This window comes from Amborella trichopoda, chromosome 12 (genome assembly GCF_054954075.1).
Source record: "Amborella trichopoda isolate Santa Cruz 75 chromosome 12, AtrichopodaSantaCruz75HAP2 v2.0, whole genome shotgun sequence".
In the NCBI taxonomy this organism is placed as follows: Eukaryota; Viridiplantae; Streptophyta; class Magnoliopsida; order Amborellales; family Amborellaceae; genus Amborella; species Amborella trichopoda.
The window spans coordinates 1,716,030-1,739,395 of record NC_142347.1 but is presented as its reverse complement, the minus strand read 5'-3'; the positions used below and the strand labels follow the sequence as shown (position 1 = coordinate 1,739,395).

General features: G+C 36.0%; 1 protein-coding gene across 8 annotated transcripts; it reads left to right on the top strand.

Annotated features, from left to right (window-relative positions):
* Positions 1–297: 297 nt before the first annotated feature.
* Positions 298–23,154, top strand: LOC18433777 (sterile alpha motif (SAM) domain-containing protein). 8 transcript variants are annotated; one of them, XR_016046065.1, is made up of 11 exons: positions 298–1,626; positions 6,963–7,124; positions 7,353–7,448; positions 7,564–7,703; positions 9,808–9,871; positions 11,869–12,086; positions 12,508–12,621; positions 18,666–18,771; positions 20,100–20,311; positions 20,948–21,051; positions 22,904–23,154. XR_016046065.1 is itself a non-coding variant. In XM_020666875.2 (10 exons), the coding sequence occupies exons 1-10, from the start codon at positions 538–540 to the stop codon at positions 23,058–23,060; spliced, it is 2,577 nt and encodes an 858-aa protein (XP_020522534.1). In that variant the 5' UTR covers positions 298–537; the 3' UTR covers positions 23,061–23,154. The 8 variants fall into 8 exon arrangements, 4 of the variants coding, with proteins under 4 accessions (XP_020522534.1, XP_088710178.1, XP_088710179.1 ...); XR_016046063.1 differs by having other exon boundaries at positions 7,537–7,703; XR_016046062.1 differs by having other exon boundaries at positions 7,353–7,726.
* Positions 23,155–23,366: the final 212 nt, after the last annotated feature.

Below are 23,366 nucleotides of genomic sequence, written 5' to 3'. Positions count from 1 at the left end.
AAAAATTTATGATCAAAAGGGTCAAAGGGTTATAAGATAGAAAATATAGATATTTTTTTTCCTACAAGTAATATTTTCGATTTTTGAGTCTCATGGTATATGAAAGTTAAAAATAAAAAATAAAGAGATATTTTTTCATAAAAAAAAAAAAAAAAAAAAAAAAAAAGTCGAAAGAAGGTAAATTCCCAACTAGTCACACGTGCGCCCGTATCTTCCCGCGCTCTCAATTTCGAATGCACGCTGCCCTGCTCCTCGGTGTATGGGCCAATAGCTCCCCCACTTCCCATTTCAGCAGAAGTCTTTAGAGAGGGAGAGTGAGTCCAGAGAGAGAGAGCTACACAATGAGAAGTACCGCACTGGAGGAGTCCTAGAGAGAGAGAGAGAGAGAGAGAGAGCGAGAGAGAGCTAAACTAGAGTGCTGTTGCAGAAGGGGCAAATGCCCTGAAATTCTTAGGGCTTCCAGCTCCTCGTGCCTCAAAGACTCTATTCCCTCTCTCTCACAATCTAGGGCAATCCAAAAGTGACGTCTCCTGAGCTATGTCTGAAGAAGATGATGATTTCCAAAACCCTAGCCAGGCTTTTACCCTCACCCAAAAGCTCATCCTCAGTTCCTGCAAAAACTCATCAAATAGTTATGCTAAGAGACCTGCAAAAAAGGCCAAGAGTGAAACCATAGGCAACAAGGAGAACGTTGAATCTGGGAAGAAGAAACGCAATATTGCGGCTCCTAAAGTAGAAGTCACCCCTCTCCACGATCGTAATTCTAGGGCCTTCATGGGGAATTTGGATTCTAAGGAAGAAAGGAATGATTTGAAGAGTGCTTCCGAGAGGGTGGTTTCAGTGAACTCGAATTGCAATAAAGGATATGAAGATTATGGCTATGGAATGGGGAAAATACGTGTGTCTATGTCTATTGAGTCAAGGTTATTAGGTTTGGGGGACAGTAAGAAAGTCAGTTCGGATTATGGGTTTGAATTCAGATCAGTAAATGGTTTCAAGTGTGTAGGAGATGGTCGGGCTAGGGACTTCGAGCATAGTTCTCAGTTGGATGCTTTGATGAATTTGTGTGCTGATTCAAATACAGTTGGAAATGGTTGTTCTTCTGGATTAGCTGAAAAAGAAGTTAATTTGGGTGTCGAAGGTAAGGATACTGAGGTCTTAGTGAGACAAATGGGCCTGCTTGGAAATGGTGGTTGCCCTAGATTAAATGAAAAAGAAGTTAATTTGGGTGGTGAAGGGGAGATAAATGAATTTTTAGGGAGAGGAAGGAGCTTGCTTCAAAATGATGGTTCCTCTGGATTGGCTGAGAAAGAAGTTAACTTGGGTGATGAAGGAGAAATTAGTGATGTTTTACTGAGAGATACAAGCGTGCTTGAAAATGGTGGTTGTTCTGGATTATCGGAGAAAGAAAATAAGCTGGGCGATGAAGGAGAAAATACCAAGATCTTAGAGAGAGAAAGGGCCGCGGAGAGACTTGGTGAGGGAATTGAAACAGGTGGAGTTGGGTTTCATCAGTTTGCCCAAGTTGTGGAGTGTCCTTTATGTGGGATTGATATCACATACTTGAGTGAGGAAGATAGGTTAGTCCATAGTAATGGTTGTCTCGACAAAGATGAGATTCCCAAGGTAATGTCTGGGCCTGAACTTTATATTCTTTCCTTTTTTAAGTATATTTTTTTACCTTTTTTGGGCTTTCTATTTTCTCTTTGAAATTCATGTGCATATAGTGTTGTTTTCTATTTTGTGCAGAAGAATTGGGCTTTCAATCAAGACCTTTTGATTTGGCAGCGAGTCTTATAAAAATAAGAATCGTTCTTGCAATAATTTAATTTGGAGTTTACACTTGTTTCTTTCAAAGAACAATGACAGTTTTAAGTGCCGCTATTCTTTCATGTACGGATTAGGAAGTTATATCCAAAAATCCTTTCACCAGTAGAAAAATAATCTGTAATTGGGTATGAGAAGGACACATTGGTGCCCTTTATGTGGCAACTGCAAGAGATGCTCTTTAATAAGGCTGGAATACTTCCTCTCAGGCTGTCGAATGAATAGAAGCTTGAAGTGGTGCCTCACTTCTAATATTGTCCTGACCTTGACAAATACTTGGATAAAAAGGCTCTTGGATAAAAAGGCTTAGAATCATGAACCTAGCTCTGCTGGGCAAATGGTGGTGTTAGTTCACTTCCCCCCACTCCCTGTTGTGGAAATCTGTCATCCAACACAAATATGGCCTTGAGGTAGGTTGTTGGCTGCCCCATACGCCTCCTCACAGATCTTCGAGAGCTTCGAAATTCATAGCCTTCAGCAAACCAACATTCCTAATGAAAATGGCAATTGCATTAGATTTTGGTTAGATATTTGGTTAGGTGATGTACCCCTCTATCTAGCTTATCCCTGCGTTTTCAACATTCCTGAATCAGGAAGCCCTCATCAAGGACTATTGTCAATTTTGAAACTCCAGTCTTGAGTGAACCCCATCTTTAGAAGAAATCTCTCTGATATTGAAATAGCAGCCTTAAACCCCCTCCAGTCTCTAGCAACCTTCTTCTGTTCCTTCCAGCATCCTGACTCCCTCCTGTGGTCCCCTAACCTCTCTGGCACCTTCACGGTTGCATCTTTCTACTTTGCTCTTTTCCCTAATCTCTCTCCTTCACCCATCTTGAATAAATGCTGGTCCCTGTTGGTGCCCTACAAGGTTCAAGCCCTCATGTGGGTCCTCCTCCAGGGAAGAACCCTTACTCTAGACTAGTTACAAAGGCGTGGCCTCCCCTTACCTAATACGCATCATGTGCCTCCAGGATGCAGAATCTAACCCCAACCTCTGCATTCACTGTGTATCTGCTTCAGCTGTTTGGTCCTCTCTTCTTAATCTCTTTGGCATTCAGTGGGTTGCATCCCCCTTCATAAAAAGCTTATTCTCCACCATTATCTTCCCACGTTTTCCTCGCAATGGTAAAAGCTGTGGCAACTTTTTGTTGGTAGCACGCCTTTGGGGAATTTGGCTGGAAAGACATGCTAGGACCTTTAGGGGTAGGTCCGACCTTGCCCTCTTCGACTCAGTAACCTCCCTCATCTCCTCCTGCAAATCTTATCTCTATTTACACTAATAACCTGATCACCAACTTCTTAAATAATTAACACTCCTTTTTGGGTCTCTCACCAGCTATCAGAGTAAACCTCCCCCTCCCCCGCCCCGATAGGCTACTTGAAGCTGAACACAGGTGGATCCTCTTTAGGTAATCCTGGTCCTTCAGGTTACGGAGGTACAATGGTCAACATAGAGGGCATCTTCATCTCGTTCTCGGGGTATATTAGAATCACATATTCCACAACAGCCGAGGCCTTGGCCCTAAAGGTCTTAAAGAAATTTAGGTCCTCCAACCATTGCCCCACGACCTCATCGTGGAGTCTGAACCGAACAATACTGTTTCTTGGGTTACTCGAGCTTCCTAGCCCCCATGGCGCCTTCATCACATTGTTTAGCATATTTTCTTTCTCTGCAGCTCCCTTTCTCATATTTCCTTTAAGCATATCCCTCGAGAAGCGAACTGTGGAGTAGACAGCCTAGCCAAAGAAGGCGCTCACAACTCCTCAGGTGCACCTCCCTTGCTCTAAGCTCCTTAATCATCTCTCTCTCTCTTTCTCTTTGCCTCTCTCTTTCCCCCCTTCCCCCTCTTCTCTTCACCCTCTTTCTTCTCTATCACCTCTCCTCTCCTCCTCACCTGCACCCTTTCTCCTTCACCTCTCTTACTCTCTGATCTCTGCTTTTCTATCTATGATGTTTTCTCCTCGCTCTCACTTTTTGATGCTCTAAGCTCCTTAATCCTCTCTTTCTCTCCTATTTCTTCCCCCCCTCCCCCCCTCTCTTCCCTTCACGTTATTTCCCTCTCTCGCTTCTCTTCTTCCCCTCACCTTCACCCCATCCCCCTCACCTCTCGTACTCTCTGTTCTCTGCTCTTCTCCCTTTGCTGTTTTCTGTTTGCTTTCTCATTCTATTGGTCGTACCTCATCGACGGTTTTTAAAAAAATAAAAATAAAATATGAATAGGGACATGGAAAAAAAGGAAAAAGAAAAAAATTAAAAAAAAATCAAAAGAAGGGAAAAAAATGGAAGAAAATAGAGAAAAAAATGAGAAAGAAAGAAAAAAGAGAGATAATAACGTGATATATAATTGTTTATCTTCATTTATTCTTCTCAATCCTTACTTCCTCTCTCTCTAAACCTCTCAATATCTGTGTCCTACTATTTTCCCTCTCTTCTTTTTCACTACCCCTCCTTTCTTCTGTATATCTCCCCCGTTCATCCTCTTTTCTCACCTAACCCAGTTCTCCAATTTCTTCTTCTCTCTCACACCCTCACCCCTCTCCTCTTCACCCCCTTTCTCTCTCTTGCTTATCTTCTTCCCCCCCTCTTCCCTCCTCCCCACCTCTTTTATTCCGATTGCTCTCTGCTTTTTCTCTTCACAAGACTCTTGGTCATGCTTCGCCTACGCTTCTATGACAAGATAGAGTATGCTTGATTGAAGCTCCTGCCCCTACTAGACGGTGCTGCTGCCCCCATTTAGACGGTGCTGCTTCCTTTTCTCGTAGGTAGACCCTGCCTCGCCTTAGCTGCACCCCCTTTTAGACGGTGCTGCTGCTTTTCCTCGCAAGAAGTTCATGCTTTGCCTAAGCTGCTGCCCCTTGAAGAAGACCGCCTTTGATTTCTTACGCAATACAGCTCCTGGTTGTTTAAATCTTGTTCGCCTAACTTTTAGTGTTTCCTTTTTACCCCCCAATTTTCTCCTATCTCATCTTTTCTCTCTAATCTGTACTCTGAGCACCTAGTTTGTGGGCTGCCTCTATCTTAATTAATTTTAATGTTTTTTTGCTACTTTTATAAAGTCAACCGTTTCTCAAAAAAATAAATAAAAATAGCCCTTGCAAAAAAATGGGCCTCCCCAAAATGTAACTGGAAATAACAATAGAAACATTCCCCAAAATGTAACTGGAAAAGCCCTTGCAAAAAAATGGGCCTCCCCAAAATGTAACTGGAAATAACAATAGAAACATTCCCCAAAATGTAACTGGAAATAACAAGAGAAACGTTGACTGAAGATAGAGGTATTTATTGTTAATATCACTGTGCACAAGTGCACACTTTGTTTTTTGTGCTTTGTTTTTTGACACTACACAGTTAGTCATGACAATGCAGTTGTATGGAGTTACAAGGCAATCGACTAGGTTCCTTAATGAGTGTGTCAATAAGACATGATTTCCAAGGGTTTATGGAATGGTTTGTACTAGCCAATTTTTATAAAACAAGCATTGGAAGTCCAAGAACAAAAGGAAAAAAAAAAACAACAGATAACGTACTTATGCCTTCGGAAAAGAAGATGTATCACATTGGCAACAGTTAAACCTCATTCATAGTGAGAAATAGAAGATTGCAGGGAAGCCACTTTACAAACAACTAGGATTTGACCTAGGAAATAAGAGCAACTTGTACTTTTTCATGCCCTTTTGTGATGTCTCATAGATACCTAGCTTCACAAGAGCTGAACTAAATTTTATGTGTACTTTTAAGGTTGCAAGGTTTTAAGTATCCACATAGGCATGGTTTAAAGTTTGAGAAATCGTGATACATGTGAGCATATTTGAATCGCTTAATGTTTTCTACTGAATCTTCTTGAAACCACTGAGAATTTTTCTAGCATATGTGCTTGATTTTAGTTCTTTAACTCTTAACTTTAAAAAGAGACTAAAATGTCTTTGAACAGCATTTTGAAAGCTTAAGTTTATGCTTCTCAATTATTGATTTCTTTGAATATGGTTTCATATCACAATCTTTACTGCCTGAAATTAACTCTTTACTGTATTATGAACTAAAATGTGAAGTTTCCCACAATATGTTTCGAACCTCATACGATCGTCTTAGTTAAACTTAAAGGTACCAAATATTAGAGCTTGTTGGATTCCAAATACGTTATTGAGGATTTTCTTTCAAGTCTTTTAAAAGGACTAAAGACTTGATAGTCTTGGTAACATTGGTTTTTTGTTTTTGTTTTTTGATACTGTTAATTTTAAGTATTTTAGGAGGTCGTCGGGTCAAACCCGAGGTGTTGGGTTCACATGATGTTTTTTCAATGCCACTATTGAATTTGAATTTGGTTTTACAAGTGGCCTCCTGCATTTTAATTACTTTACCAAAGTGGGTTTTTTGTGTTTGTGCTTCAAGCTCTGCTGAAGCTAGATCCTGAGGGTTCCTGGGTTCATTATCAAGTTGTTGCATGCATAAATTTTTTAACATTCTTCTTCCATGTTGCTTTTAGGTGATAATCACATGTAATCAAATCGAAACATGTCTCCTGAGACCCAATCTATTTCTAGACTTGAAGTGCTCATGGTAAGTCTATTTGAGTTTTGAGTTGCTTTCAGACTACTATACTGGGACAAGGCTCTTATTCAACCCTAGTTGCTAAGATTATCCAGGTGACTAAAAAACTACTCTGGCAGAACCATCATAAGTTGTGCTAAATTCAATGAAAAACAGCAAAGTGTTTACAAATGTCAACATGATCATGGATATTGAAGTTCAATTTTCTGGAAACACCTGGTGATTCCATGCAACATGTTGTGATTCTATGCAACTTTGCATAGAATACACACACAGCCACATGTATATTAGGAGCCTATGCCATTTTTTTATCTACTTCCTCTATTGATTGTACTTCAGGTTTACATTTTTCAGATCCTAATCTAAGTTTCTTCATTCACTCAAAAAAAAAAATTATGAGTTCTTCTGTTTAGTTCTTTAGAATTTGTGGAAGAGTGCTTATTTCTTTTGTTTTCAAAGCACATGTTATCTTGTTATGTTTCCCATTTATTTGATGTTTAAACTCTTTGGATAAAAATAAGAATGCGTTTGATATCTTGTGATTTTTTGATTGACTGTGTTCACTAAATGCCGGCACCTTCTGTAGGCAAACCATCTTAAAGATGAAATGAGGGTGGATCGTCTTCATGGTGTTGCTGATGTCACTCCTGTGCTAAACTGGCTTCGAACCTTGAATCTGTCTAGATATGAAGAGGCTTTCATTAAGGAAGAGATTGATTGGGATACTCTACAATGGCTAAAGGAAGAGGTGTGCCTTGACAAACTGAATAGATGTCATCCACAATGTTTACGTGCATGCATATTTGTGCATATGAGAACATCTACATTCATATTGGCTGATTCAATATCATTCCGTTTTAGATACCAGAGGACATCTTGTTCTTTTAGTTTGTTTTCTATTTCTCTATATGATCAACTATCATTTTTGATGATTGTAGTTGTTGCCAATCATGATTTATCCATATGAATGTTGCAGGATCTAATTAATTTGGGTATTAATGCTCTGGGTCCTAGAAGAAAGATTTTGCATGCTCTTAATGAGTTGCGGAAGCAAAATATGCAACCGAGTGAGGTACAAACAGACCATTCATCTATTGCTATCAATGATAATGGTAAGCTTGTTGTACCTGGGAATAAATTGATAACTGAGTTTTTCCAAGGTTCCTCTACTGCTGCTGGATTCCAAGGTTCTCGGGCATCTGGATCTCGGCCAAGGCAAGAAACAGCTTTGGGAAGTAAAGGCTCTAGGATAAGAAATCCAGTCAGTGCTACCAATGTCAGAGACATTCCTCCATGGTCTTGCATACCTGGAACACCGTTTCGTGTGGTATTTTGCCTCTTAATTTTCATGTAATCAGTTGCATTGATTTATTCTTACCGCATTTTTTTGCTTTGACATTGATGAATGTCATTTGAAAGTCCATCGAATTCGAGGCACTGCCTGGTTTCCATATGAACAACATAATTAAGGAATGCGTTTAATGTGCTGTCTGGACAATAAATTTATTCACTGGAAACACTATTTTCTTTATAGTTATATTGAATGGAAACTGGTGATTAAGTGATTATGAGCCATCATTAGGCAATCAAACTTCAACCTAGTTCTCTTTGGTATACCCCCAGTTTTGCAGGACTTGATTTCCGTTATTCCAACCTTTGGCAGGTCATGTTCCTCTAGTTCTTTCCAATTCTTGTCTAAGGATCAGCTTACCTATAATTTACATGACCTTTAGATGATACTGTGATTTAGCTGATTGATCTAGCTGCCAAAGATCTTCTAGATTGTATCCAATAATCAAGAGGTCACTTCGTAGAATTTTTTTTCCTTTAACTGGACTAAGTATTTATAATGTTAAAAAATTCAGCCACCTAGCTGCCTGGGCAGGGTTGCCCAGGCAGTCTAGGCAAGCTACTGAATCGAAGGGGCCTTGGCGGGAGCCCTAGACTCCAAGTGCATAGGTGGGCTGAAGGTAGGCACTAGGTAGACAAAGGGACCCACATAGTGGCAACCCCCTGTTAAAAAAAGTAAAAGACGTAAGCCCCTTTTAAAAAACAAAACATATGCCAAGGCCTGAAAATGAGTACTGAAGTAAGAAGCAGACCCTAAGGTCCCTGAAGATGAAGGAGAAAAGAAGAAGAATGAAGTAGGAGAAGAAGGCCCTAAGAAGGAGAAGGAGAAGGAGAAGGAGAAGAAGAAGGCCCTGAGGCAAGAGGGTTCAAGAGTGAGAAACTGTCTCAAGAAGGAAAGCCCTAACTGCCATTAACTTTGAAGAAACCATCTCCTCTCTCTCTCTCTCTCTCTCCCCTCTTTTTTTCCATGATGAAGAAGGCAGGGTTCTAGAGAGAGAAGTAGTGGAGAGAGAAAAAAAAAACAAAAAAACAAAAAAACAAATTGCCACTAAGATTGAAGAAACTCTCTTCTCTCTCTCCTCGTTTTTCTCCCTTGCTGAAACAAGAGTGTGGTGTTGCAAAAACAAAAGGGAACTAGAGAGAGAAATAGTAAGAAAAACAATATCTACCATTAATATTGCACAAACGCTCTCCTATCCTCTTTTTCTTCTTTTTTTTTCCTTAGCTTTGCATAATGAGATGATAATATAATTAATATATAACTATTAAGCATTTGAAATTACCCCTTTTGTCAGTGAAGTTTCTAATAGCATGCTTCCATGTTCACACTGTTCTAATAGCCCCCCCCCTCCTGGGGGGGCCGCATCCGACTTTTTGAGCATTGAGTATCAGCATTTTATTCATGCTCTTTGTTTGGCAAATTTTCCCTTTCTCCTCTTTGTCCATGCCACAATGTATTACTTCTACAATTTTATGAAGGTTAATGCGAATGCTCTCTAACTTAGCACACATGCTAAGCATTTTCTCCCTTTTTTGCATGAGCTTTGCACTTCCTTCTCGGCATTGTATAGCTATGACCTCATAGGCCACTTTGTTATAACTTGTTTGGGCAGGAAGCTCTCCATTGCCTACACAATCTAGTTTTTTGGGATTAATAGTGGCCTATTTCATTGGTGTGTGTTTTCAATCGCACTCTCAGGTTCTCAGTCTAGTTGGTGACCCTTCTCAAACTTTGTTACTGGTAATAAAGAAATAAAAGACATCCATATTGCACATATTTGCCGTACTCAAAAAGTTAGGTGACAAGTAAAACTTACTTCCAATGTCAACTTTTTTTTATTTTATTCATGACGTTTTAGGACCCTAATAGTGAGAGGTTGAGGGAGGGAGGGAGGGAGCTAGAGAAAGAGTTCTTGGCTCTTGTTTTTTGGCTTTGTTTTGTGGTCTTTGATGAGTTACATTGTTATCTTCATCTTAGTAGTTCCTTTTTTGTGTGAAGGTTCTATGACCACTTATATTTCCCTCATGTGATTTATGTTTGAAGGAATTAAGTTGAATTTATTTCTAATTTATGCTTGCAGGATGCGTTTCGATATCTAAGAGGGGATTGCTCCCATTGGTTTCTCACTCACTTTCACCTAGATCGTAAGTCCATTTTGTTTATGAGCATGAAGATTGAGTCTTTAGATGGAGCTTTAGTTGTATGTAAATTCATGTAATACTTGTTTATGGTTCTCTTTATTAATTTTACATTAGTTGATTATGGAGACTTTATTTACATTTTATACTCCATTTGGCAAAAAAGTATTGAAACGAATATCTCAGGAACTCCCCCACCATAAGTGAGGGAGTAATAGACAAATTTAAGAAAGTCATAATACCAATGAAAAGTGTTGCAGCCTATGTTACCTAGACACCAATGCAAGCATCTACCATGTTAGACGTATCAAGTCACGGGCCTAAGACATCTGTAAAAGTATTTTCAGACACAAATGCACAATACTAGCAAATGGGATGTGCATTGCATGATGCTCATGTAGAGCAATTAGACAAAAATGATTTTTAAATGTTTAATAAAATAATATCTTTATATGTATTTATTTTAATTCATTCAATAATATTTTTTAATTCATTCAATAATATTTTGATTGCTGTTTAATTTTCCGTTATAACTTTTCTAATTCTATCTGTTGGAGTATTCTTTTTCTGGTAAGATGCATACAATTATATGAATTCCTCTTTTTGATTAGCATAGAAATTTCCTTTCAAAGTTTTCTTATTAAATTTTGTTTTTTAGTTTGTGCCTGTTTATTCTCCTTATAGACTATTTTCAATCATTATCTTGATAAAGCATAAAAGAAATTTCTAAGGAGAGATGAATACCCCTTTTGTTGGCAAATTTATTAATGGATTTACATGACTAATCAAATAGATTTTGAAGTTAAGGAATTTCAAGAATGAGAGTTTAGACAAAAATAAAAATATTCTAGGAAATTCATGGGGAAAAGTAAGAGGCAGTTAGAATTGTAAAAGTCTCCCTCCTATTTATTCTTCTTTATATATAGCTCTATAAAAATATCAAAAAAATTATAAAACTCAGAAAATTTTGAGAAATGCAGACTAAAAATGTAAGTAAAGTTACTCAATGTAATAAATATGAAAGTATGCATATTTCTTAACCTCATCCTTAAGATATAATTTGGTGAATTACCTACCAAAGAATTTAATTAAAAAATCATCTTTTGTCTTTTATATTTATTGTTTTACTTTTCTGTTGCCATGTTTTTGTCAAAAAAGATGCTTGTTTGATGCTTTTGCTAATTGGGCTATTTATAGTTCTATTTTCTTTATTTATTAGTTAATTCGATTTTTATGGTCATTGCATAATCCGCCACCTACAAACCTACCTTAAGCATATAAATAATAACAGAAAAAGAAAAGGAAAATCACTGTACAAAGTTCCATCTAGGATTTTACCCTTCTTTTGAGCATATAAACGGTACTACTCGAGCTTAATTTGAGCATTATACAATTTCCCACTTCTAAAATCTTTGATGGCTGAGTTGTTTCTTGCAACTTTTGTGCATTTATGATGATGACTCCCAGCAGAATGGTTTAATCATGTTTCATAAAAATAAAGTTATAATTTCTTTTAAAGTCCATTTCATGCAATGCTTACAACCCACATTCCAGTTCACCAAACCAAAACACTTTCTGAAAAAATGATGGATTACTTTTTAATATGCATTGCACAACTCCATATAGTACTAGATGAGTACTAGATGAGTACTAGTTGAGTCATCTAGTGATCATCTCTTATCAATTTTTTTCTGCTTTTATTTCGGTTAATTTTGCAATCCATGTCATGGTAGTAAGTACTCATGGCGGTTAAAAGCGAAGGCCTATCCTTGGGAATGTGTTGCCTATTTGATAACCAGCCTAGGTGCCCGCCGAGGCATAGTTGCGCTCTTGTTTCATGATAGTTTCGATGTTTGGTGCTGCCTCACCCCATTGAATTACTATACTCATTTTTAGCACAAGTCAATTTTCATAGCTTGTTGTAAACATCAGTACAACTTATGCTTTATAGTTTACGCTTATGAAATGGTTTTTTTGCTGACTTTAGGTTTTGGTTCTTTCAGATTATCAAGGACTTACGAGGGGATTCCGTCATGGTAAAATTTATTGCTCTGAGGTCACAGCACGTCTCATAAATATGAAGATAGGGATCACTTTGGACAAGATACAAGTTCTACCTCTGAACTGTAAAATAAATATTGCTGGTGTAAATGTCACTTGCTTTGATGCAAATCATTGCCCGGGCTCTATAATGATTCTTTTTGAACCATCCAATGGCAGGGTAAGGCCAGATCACATGAGTTCTTTAATGTTAGGTGTCAGATTTCTATATCAAACTCAATGAGAAATGGGATGTTCATTTGCCATGAGAGATTAATGTCCAAATTATATACAAAATGTAATTCCAATTGGCAAATGAAATTTCCAAGTCATATACAATTCTTAGGATATACATGTCACAGTTACTGAAGCTGAGACTAGCAATATCCATATTGGTGTTGTCTGATGGGCATGACACTTGATCATTTCTTTAGGTATTAATGTGACTTTGAGGGTTGTGAGTATTTATTTGCTGTATTTGACACTAGTTTCTTGTTATTTAGTAAGTCAATATAATGAAAGCTGAGTAGCTTTCCATGTGGTTTATTGCAATTGTTGTTGATTCCATGAGTCTAATGCTTGTTTATGCAATAAAACTGCAGGCTGTTTTACATACGGGTGATTTTCGGTTCTGCACAGAGATGGGTACCAATTCTATCCTGAGGTCTTGTAGCATCCACACCCTCATCCTTGATACCACATATTGTGATGCACAGGTATGCAAGGACCCTATTTGGTATTTAGTGTCATGCTCATCTCTTGGTCATTGCCATGTTATCTATTTTGTTTTTGGAACTTTAGCATTTTGTATTGTTCTTTTAGACTATTTATCAATATTAAGAGTGAATTATAAACTCATAGATGCAGTATGGGGCCTTAGTCTTCCTATTGCATTTCTTGTGTCATGCATGGGAAAAAGAGGTTTAGGTGCAAATTAGTGCATATACTCCTTTCATATCTTACAGGTAACCGTTGACGTACACAATGGGAACACAACGGTAGAAGGACCCGTCAACATAAATAAGGGTGGAGATCGTAGATACATTTGTAGGATTAGGATATCAGAAGTGAATGAAGCTCTGAAGATGATGAAAATATGAAAGGCTTTAGGACCAGATGGTATCCTGACAGAGGTTTAGAAGTGTATGGGGGAGATTGACATTGCCTGGTTGACCAAGCTGTTTAACAAAGAGTTGAGAACAAAGAAAATGGCAGACAAATGGAGGAAAAATACTGTGGTACCTATTTACAAGAACAAATGAGATATATACAGAAGAATTGTGTGAACTATCGAGGGATCAAACTTATGAGCCACACGATAAACCCGTGGGAGAGAGTGATTGAGCAACGATTTAGACATGAAACTAGTGTATCAGAAAACAACTTTGGTTTTATGCCAGGGAGGTCAACAATTAAGGTTATTTTCCCACTTAGGCAACTGATTGAGAAATTTAGGTGAAGGTTAAAGACCTCCACATGGTCTTTATCGATCTAGAGAAAGTTTATGATAGATTACCTCGAGATTTAGTTTCGTGGTTGAAAGAAAGGAGTCTCCAGATACTATATATCGACTTGGTGAGAGATATGTAAAAGAGAGGGCTAATTAGTGTGCGAATAACTAGTGGAGAGACGAGTGAGTTTTCAGTAATCATATGGTCTACATCAAGGGTCAGCGGAAGCCCATACTAGTGTTTTAAAATGCGGGATGCGGTCTCAATGCGGTCGGGGGGCCGATGCAGCGATGCGGTTCGGTGTGGTCCAGATGCGGGTGCATTACCCTGATGACGTCAATAAATATTAAAAAATTCTAAACAATCTAAAAAATAGGTTAATGCATATGAAAGAGTATGAAGGTGATTTATGTGATAGTAGGTATTTAATTTATTCATTAACTCTAAAGGTATTAGCTGTCGGAGATTCTATGTCCACTATCCCTTGATAGATCATAGAAGACATTAGAAAGTATAAACTAGAAACCTGAAACTAACTTCATAAAACATTCAACAACCATAATCACAAATTTACAACTACAAATTTTAAAGTTACAAAATACAAACTAAAAGTCTATGAAGATTAAAGAGTTCAAAAGCCAAGATAACGGATCATCATTTCTCAAGACTTGAGACTCTAAATATCATATCTTAATCAAACAAGTTATCTAGAGAGTCTCCATGTGCATCATCATCACTATCATCCTCGGTGGCCTCCACATATTGTTCTTTTTCCTCTGTCTCCTCTGAGTCAGCCTCCTCCTCCCCCTCGACCTTTGGAGCTGATGTGCGACTAGACCCAACTCTACTCTTTTGTGTTATAGTGTTAGGCTGTACTTCTTCATTAGCCAACGGCTAGCTCGACATCAAGCCAAGTAAGATCCTCACCCTCAACACATGCTGTACTTGTGGATCTATGGTCCACTCACTTGTGCAATCATCATCAGGTTCATACAATCGAATTGGGTTGAGATCCGTGCGCTTTTGATCCCTCTCCCTAAGCCACTCATTATATTGCACATAAACTAAATCATTCAACTTCTTATGCTCCAGCTTATTTCTTTTTTGGGTATGCAGCTATGGTACAAAACAAGGAAACAAGCAAAAGTAACAAATGTTATTTTCTTGTTTCCACTTTTACAATTTTTATATAAGTTAGATTTTAGAAAATTGAAATTTGAAATCCAAGAAATAAGGATTAAGGACTTACATGCTCAAATGCACTCCAATTGTGTTCGCAACCAGACTCAACACTCGAATAACAAGACGTTGTAGATTTGGTGTCTTGCTTCTATATGATGCCCACCATGTAGCTGTATAACATTTTATAATTAGATTGATATTTAAGTATTTATACAAATGGAACTATACATTATACAAGTAAAAAACTGTAAAGCAAACAAAATAGAAAGAGCACTTTTGGCCTTTACCTGGATCTATAGTGTTCTTGTTTTGAGTAGCAATCTCTCTTCCAAAGTTTCCCAATGCTAACTTGAACTTGATCAATTCGTGGCTCTGGATCTCATCTTGGATATCTTTGTCAGGGACTAACCTCTCAAGCACATTTAAGAATCCACCATTTATTACACCATCAGACTCAATGGTTGAGTGCTTGTTGTGAAGAGATGGATTTAGAAAGTAACAGGTTGAATGGAGGTGCTTGTGAAGCTGGTTATCCCATCTTCTATCAAGAATTCCAAGTATAGCGTTACATTTCTTTTCATCATCCTTTAAAACATATTTTACGTCTTCTCTTGCTCTATTCATTGCCTCATGTATGTAGCTCATGGCAGGCTTCGCTTCACCATCAACCAATCGAAGCACTCTCAGTAAAGGGCTAGCCACTTCCAATGCATGATATACTTGATCCCAAAAAGATGTATTGAGAATAATCTGTTCAGCCTTTCTCCCCTCCCGATGCTTTGATTACTTATTTTTGCTCTATTGCTTTGAAGCAAACATGGTCCTCAATGCATTTCTTTGCTTGCATAGGCTGTGAAGAGTGAGAAATGATATGGCATATCTAGTGACACCTGGTCGCACTATATCTCTCTTCTTTGTAAAACTCCTCATCATGTTAAGGACTATGGTTGCTAAGGACTTTGGTGCGATTATAACTAAATCCAGCAACAAACATTGCTTTTGAAATTTAAAAAAAAAAAAAAAAACATTGCTCTTGAAATTACCCCACTAAATATAAATGTTGCACACATTTCCTTAAGCATGGGATTAACACAATGAGTTGTGCAAGGAGTCCAAAACATATGCCTCCTCTTCAAAGTCAAAAGATGGCTAGCTACAGCAAAAGTGGCACCATTGTCAGTGACGATTTGTACCACATGTTGCTCTCCAACAAATTCTACAATTTCATCCATCAAGTCACATAAGTATGTAGCATCATGTGACTTGTCTGATGCATCAACACTTAGAAAAGTACCTACAATCCATCATACATAATGGTTGCTCCATACTTTTCCCACCCTTCTCTTTGAGAAATCAAAATTTTATTAACATCGGATATATCTTTCAATAAGGGCTCCCTAATCTCATGTAATATAGGAGGATTAAGTCCTAGGTCAAATTGCCCAATTGCCAGGACTATGCATGCAAAACTATTGAGGGTTATAGTATTAAAAGAAATGCTGGCCATGTAAAACCACTTTGCAATGTACTTATATACCTTATTCCTCTCTTCTTTTTTGTATCGATTTTCAATTGTGGTTTGTTTTGTTTTTTTCCTCCTCTCCTGAACGACAATTTCGAGGTCAGGGGTGCAAAATGTATCCATTGACTCTTTAGAGAGGTGATTTTTTTCCAGCACTACCACCAATATTTATAACCCTCTCTCTTGACCTTGAAGTACCCCTTTGCTTCATACTAACTTCTTATATACCCTCATCATATTCATCATCATCAAATAATTGAATTTCATCAATTAATTCTTTTCATCTTATTTTCTTATTTTCTTTTTGTGTTTTCAAGCTATCCGTGGATTCTCTAATCTTCTTTTTAAAATCTTCGGTAGCTTGTGGGCATGCTCTTACATTCTCAGAAATACCGGCTAAGTGTTTTTTTTGTCGAAAAATACCCCCATATAAGTATTTCCACATAGTATAAATAACACAATTTTGGTCTGTTTGATTTTTTTTTTAGTTTTGCATATTTCCAAGCCGGATCTTTGTTACTAGAAGATTGTGAAGAAGACATTGCCCCAAAAAAAAGTATCAGTGTATTAGGAAATAAAAACTTACTGATTACTTGAAGAAAATATCGATTGCTTCTCGGTCCTTGAAACCCTCGATTTGTTGTCAAAATTTCTCCAAACTTCCTTAAATCAACACCCAAAATAAACCAATCCACAACCAAAGATCATCCAAGACAAAAATCTAAGATTTCACAAAAAAATATATTTTCAACCACTTGTTTTTTTACTCGTTTTGATGTCCTAAAGGCCACAATTGTGGCTGATTTTTGTGGTTTGGGGGGTTTAATGCACCCCCCAAACCTTTCCCCCCCCCCTTTTTAGGGGTTAAAAAGGCATAACTACCCCTTTTCGAGGGTTTTTTTTCAACTCGCATGCGGGGTGCATATGCAGGTGCATCCCACCAAAGCTCATGGGTTGTTTAGTGATGCGGTTGCGAGCACATCCTGCATAATGTGGCCGCATATGCTGGGATGCAGGTTCCATCATGTGGCGATGCGGCCGCATTTTAAAACACTGGCCATACCTCTTTGTCTTTGTTATGGATGATTTAACTAGGAACCTATAAGACGAGGTTCTGTGGTGTATCTTGTTACTTCTAGTCTTGTAATTGCTTTGCATTTTTTTTCATGAAATTTACTTTCCATAAAAGAAACTCATCCATCTACATAAGGGAGAATAAATAGGAGTATGACTTGTAAAATTCATAACTATTATTTTCCCTCTAAATTTAAAGTGTCTCCTTCTTTTCTCTCTAAACTCTCATCCCTGAATTCTCTTTTCTTAACTATATCTTTGATTTGTTATATAAAAGGTGCGGTTTGTATAGAGCTGAGGCTCTAAACAATCAAAATAAAGCTCACCTTCAAATAGTGTCGAGAAATGTGGTTTCAGTACTGAAAATATTTGTGATAGACTTAAAATATATTTTCATCTTTAATTATAAAATTTAAAGCTTCAAAAATAGTATAGATCGAGTAGATCTATGAAAGCTTAAATTTTTTTAAAATTGAAGGTCCAAAAATGTGTTACAAGATGCACTATTTTCAAAACTTGAAATCCATTTCTTTCTCATGTCCATGCATCTTGATGTTGAGATTGAGGATATTTTGGCATCAAAACAACATTTTCTAGTGAAATTTTTGAGATGGGCTCTAATTTGATTGTTTTGAGCCTCGGCTCTATATAAACTTTTTCCTTATATAAATCCATTGACAAAGTTGCCAAAATTTCATATCCATCTATCCTTGAGATTTCCTTCATGTGTCATCCCAATCTTGAGCTTAAATGATAGGGATTGTATGCTATAAGGCCATTATTTTTTGGTACAAGGTCACAATCAGACCTAGCCGTCAGCAATGTGAAATCTGACAGCTTCGAGCATGTCACAAAATGTATTTAGCTATTTTTCCGAACTTTGTGCCCTTTTATTAGAGCACCTTCAATTGCTTGTTTTCTCATCCAACTTCATAGAGAGATTGTGAAAAAAAATCTCTTCCAACGTCCTTAAAAATATTTTTATGTTGGAAAATATATACGAGAGAACAGAAAAGAAAATTAAATTAAAATATAGAAAGGTCTTATGTTCTGATTATGTTGATCACAAATATGAATTATATAAATAGTAAATTCTATAATAAAGAAGGAAATAGAAAAGGTTAGGCAGAAATTTAAAAGCTTTAAAAATAATATTAAATGAATTTAAAATAACAAATAAAATTTTTACTTCTCAATTAAATATTAAAAATTAATTTTCTGTTGGAGATCATGCAATGAATAGTTCTAAATTTTAAAAATCTGAATTTTCTGGGCTCATCATAATACCATTGTAATTTCTTGTTACAGTTATGAATATAGTAACTTGGGAGCTTTATAATTTGGAAACAAAATAAGGATGTAAAAATCCCTTATGTCATGATAATCAAGGTATTTGTGATGTTATTACTCGTCGAAATCCAAAAGAAATCTGATATTCTAGATTATATGATATTTAGGTTTTGTTTTTTCTTTCATTATGCGCACCTTGAAATTGCTATAGAACCTGATACGGACCTTGTGATATTTGCAGTATGATTTTCCAAAGCAAGAGGCAGTTGTTCAATTTGTTATTGAGGCCATTCAGGCAGAAGCTTTCAATCCCAAGACTCTCTTTTTGATAGGCTCCTACACAATTGGTAAACACAGTTTTGCTTTTCGCTTCATGTTTAATGTGCCACTGAAATGATTCAGAAAATTTTAAAATTTGACATTAATATATGTTTAACCATCTAATTGCATATGTTGATTCGTATTTACCACAATGGTGATAGTTATCTTTTGCCAATTGAAAATACCTTGTGCATATATGACACACGAAAGTATGAGGCAGGTTTTGGACTTCTCTAGACTTGAAGATTACACATCCAAACAATTTTATTTATTGAATTTGTTACTTATGTTGGGATTTCATAGTTTCTAAAGTTTCACATTGTTATAAATCATTGTGCTTTTGTTCACTGACATTAATTTCTATGTATGTCTCTTTTGTATGTGTGCCCTTCAATGAGTTAATAAATCGAGTTGGAAGACCTCATGTGCTTTGGCGTTGATGGGAAACTTTAGTGTTCATGGTGAACTGATGTTCTTACATAAATGAACAACCCACCTAGTACTGACATGAGGCAATCACAGTCATCTGGTTGCTGACCTGTCGATAAGGCTTTCAACAAAATGATGCTCTTTATTGTTATATCTGTCCACTCAATACATATTGGAAATATTTGGTAATTGATGATATTGATTAATTGTTCTATTGAAGTTTAATTAATGTCAATCTTATATATTAAAAACTTCAATAAATGAGAGGATGCCTACTTATATTTTTCTGATTTTATTATTGTGTTTTGCATTTTGTATTTGTGATTGTTACTTCATAATAGAGAACTGGAAACATGGTAAAGAAAGAAAGCGGTATGAAGTAAGATAGAACCTTCATGTGCTCTGAAAAAAATATTTATTCCCATCAATTTAATTCTGATTTCCTGTCCTTATCAATTATTGGTTTTGTTTTTAAACCGTTGATTGTGAATACAGTACTTCCAATGTATGGGTTCTCACATGCTCATGCATTTTGGTTCTCTATTTAACTGCCTCTTTTCTGTCATGGTAAGGGTAACCACATTTATGCCAATGCTTGAAATAGTAGTGTGACTGGGCCTCTAATTTTAGAAAGTTACAATTTACTCTGCTGGCAATCTTGAAGCCTACTCTCAATTTTTTCCTTCGTCTAAGAATGAAATGGTTACTCTTCTCTCAATGCCACAAATGCATATGATGAAGAGCCTAATGTCTTATGAGTTGTATTCTCTAGGGTACTATTTGTTAACTTGAAGTGATTTTGTGTTGTTCCCTTAGATAATACTGTCTCGATTGTTCTTGAACTCTAAAATTATAAAACAAGATCCATGATTTGCTAAAGCTATTGAAATTCTTTTACTTTTCATAATATTGATTATTGATGCAGGGAAAGAGAAATTATTCCTTGAGGTTGCACGTTTTCTGCGTAAGAAGGTTTATGTAGGTGTTGCTAAGCTTCGTTTGCTTCAGTGCTTGGGACTTGCAAAGGAAGATATGCAATGGTTTACATCAAATGAGCATGAAAGCCACATTCATGTAGTGCCGATGTGGACCATTGCGAGTTTTAAGAGGATGAAATATCTGTCAAACCAATATTCGGTAAGATATCCAAATGATGTTGGTTCCCAGCTTTGAATTTAGTCCTATAAAGTTTTTTATAGTTTTATATTATCTATATCAACCTTTAGAAGGATCCTTCTCCTTCTGGATGTTCTGTACTTTGGATCCCAAGGATGGCAAACTCCCTGGTAGTTAATTGTAGTACTCCTGTTCGTCTCCCAATCCATTGCTTTGATAATTCTAGAAACATGAATCATGCAGTGTTTAATACTTGGAATGAGGCTTTTCTAACTGGCAAGAAGAATGATTGGAGAATTTCCTGGATCAAATACTTGGTTGCGTTCAAATTCATCCTTGCACATCCATGGTTTCGGCTAGTTTGTGTCTGATTGTTTTTGTGGTCAAGTTGGCTAGTCAAGTCTACTTTTTACATTGCCAGGAGAAAGAAATGGTAGAAAATAAGAGATAATAGGCTTGCAAACATGTTATGTGCAATTATTTCAAATTACTTGTGTCACGATTTGAGCAGTGGACTTTTTACTTATAGGAAAACAGAATTACTATTTACATGTATATCATTTGGTAACCCATATTTCTTTATAAATAGGTTCCTCAAATATTCCTCTGGAGATTATGTTAAAACTATACCGTGTGCCTCAATTCTGGTTTGTTCAGGGACGTTACAATCTCATAGTTGCATTTTCTCCTACTGGATGGACATTTGGAAAGGGAAAGAAGAAGTCCAATGGAAGAAGGTGGCAGCAGGGTACCATCATTAGGTACTACATATATCTATATGTATATTTTTTTTTTGACTCAAAATTCATGCTGAATTTTCTGACTCAAAATTAATGCTGAAACAACCAAAAGATTTTTCATAATCTTTGACTATAAATTAGGAAATTAGGTTTACAATAGAATTGAGGTCGAATGGTTAAGACCAGTGGTTTAAAAAACGAATCGGTGACCCGGATCTGGCATCTCAAAAACCGATCCGGATCGGGAATCAGGTCGATTCGCTCGGATTAAGCCTTAAAAAAATTCAAAAAAATTATTATAAATGTTGTTTTTTAGGAATCCAATAAGAAATGAGGGTACTACATTATTAATTTTCATTGTTTTCATCAATTTATGAATATTGAGATGTTCTTTCCCTGTATGAACTTATGTTGACCATTAAATTTACAGCACACAAAAGAAATCATAGAATTATCATGGATTAAGTATATAATCATATATGGACTACAATAAAGAGTTGACTAAATCAATGAAAAATTGGCCACTAAAATCTTGAATTGGCGGAAAACTCTAATCCGCTAAAAAAATCCATATTATTACAACCTAACTAAATATAATATTATATACCAACAATATTTTATAATTATTTTATTATATAAATGATAACAAATCCAAAATATTTTATAATATTATCTAATTTAAAATGTATTATTGACAACTGTAAGAAAAATAGTACACTACATGATTTATAATACAAAAATTAATAAATAAAATAAAAGATTGGTTATCAATGTAGAAATTATTAGAATGCGTATCAATTTTGATTAATTTTTTAGGTTTCTAGAATAAATTAGTGGAAGAGATTGTTAGTAGAAAGAGAGAGATTTCAAATGGCCTCATTGATTTCAAATGGCCTCATTGTATGAATCCTATCTTTAAATTAATATTACTAAATTTATGTTAAAGACCATCATGTTATAAAAATAAAAAATATAATTAGACCATTTATTCCTAGATTGTATTAAGAAATACCTTTTATTTTTTTGACAAGAAATACTTATTGTGTTATCTTTTATTTTTTTTTACAAGAAAAATATGATACTTGTTGATTATCTTCTTTTTTGTTTTGACAAAAGAAGAAGATGTACTACATTTTTTTTTGCTTGTTGTATTACTTTTTATTTTTTTTACAAGAAAAATTAAAAAATGATGCTTCCAAAGTACATTTTATTTTTTTAAGCCTTTTGTTTTATTTTTTTGCAAGAAATACTTGTTATATTACCTTGTATTTTTTTTTACAAGAAAAATAAAAAAATGTTGTATTAACTTTTTTATCTTTATCTTGAAAAACCTTTTATTTTATATTTTTTTTATTTTTTTACAACAGTATTTTCTGCCTTTGTTTATTTTTTTGACAACAAATTGCATTTTTTTTACAAGAAAAATAAAAAAATGTTGTATTATTTTTTTTATCTTTATCTTGAAAAGCCTTTTATTTTAAAGAATCAAGAGAGAGAGAGAGAGAGAGAGAGAGAGAGAGAGAGAGAGTGTTTTCCATATGAGGTGCTGTTCTCCGATAAGGAATGCAGTGTTCATGGCCTCAAGTGCTATGCGTGCTTGCTTGCTTGGGTCACAAGAAACCCAATATTTATGGCTGAGACATGCTTTTAGGTTTTATCGTTTAAGGTAACTATGGAATATTAACGACTGATGTTTGGCTTTAAATCCTTTCAAAAACGTGAAATTAGCTTTTATATCCTTTCTCTATTGTGCATGGGTAATGTCCAGGAGACTTTCTACTGGAAACTATTGATGCTTAGCTTTCAGTTATTGCATATGAGAATCAAGTTTAACGTCACTGTATGACTTAATTTTTATTCTCTCTCAATGCAGGTATGAAGTCCCGTACAGTGAACATTGCAGTTTTACAGAGTTAAGAGAGTTTGTGAGCTTGGTTTCTCCTGTAAACATCATCCCAAGTGTAAATAATAGTGACCCTCAAGCTGCTGATGTCATGGTTTCTCTCCTTTCGACCTCTAATCAATTGTAACCTTCCATAAACTAGTTTAAATCCCATGTTGTTGCAATTAATAGGTGGTTTTATAATTTCCCATGATTAATCATTGTTGTAAATTTTTCTTCTCTATCTTGTCATAACTCTCTCTCTCTGTCTCTCTCACGAAGTTCTCAACTCTCAACCATTATAGTGGACTGATCACAATGTTTTTAGATACTTTCTACGTATGTTATCTGCATGTGTTTTTTTAATCAGGATTTTACCGATCTCTTTGTGAGACTAGCTGAATATTTTAGCTTGCGTTTTTTTTTCTTTTGTTTTCTGAGTGTTAATTATCAG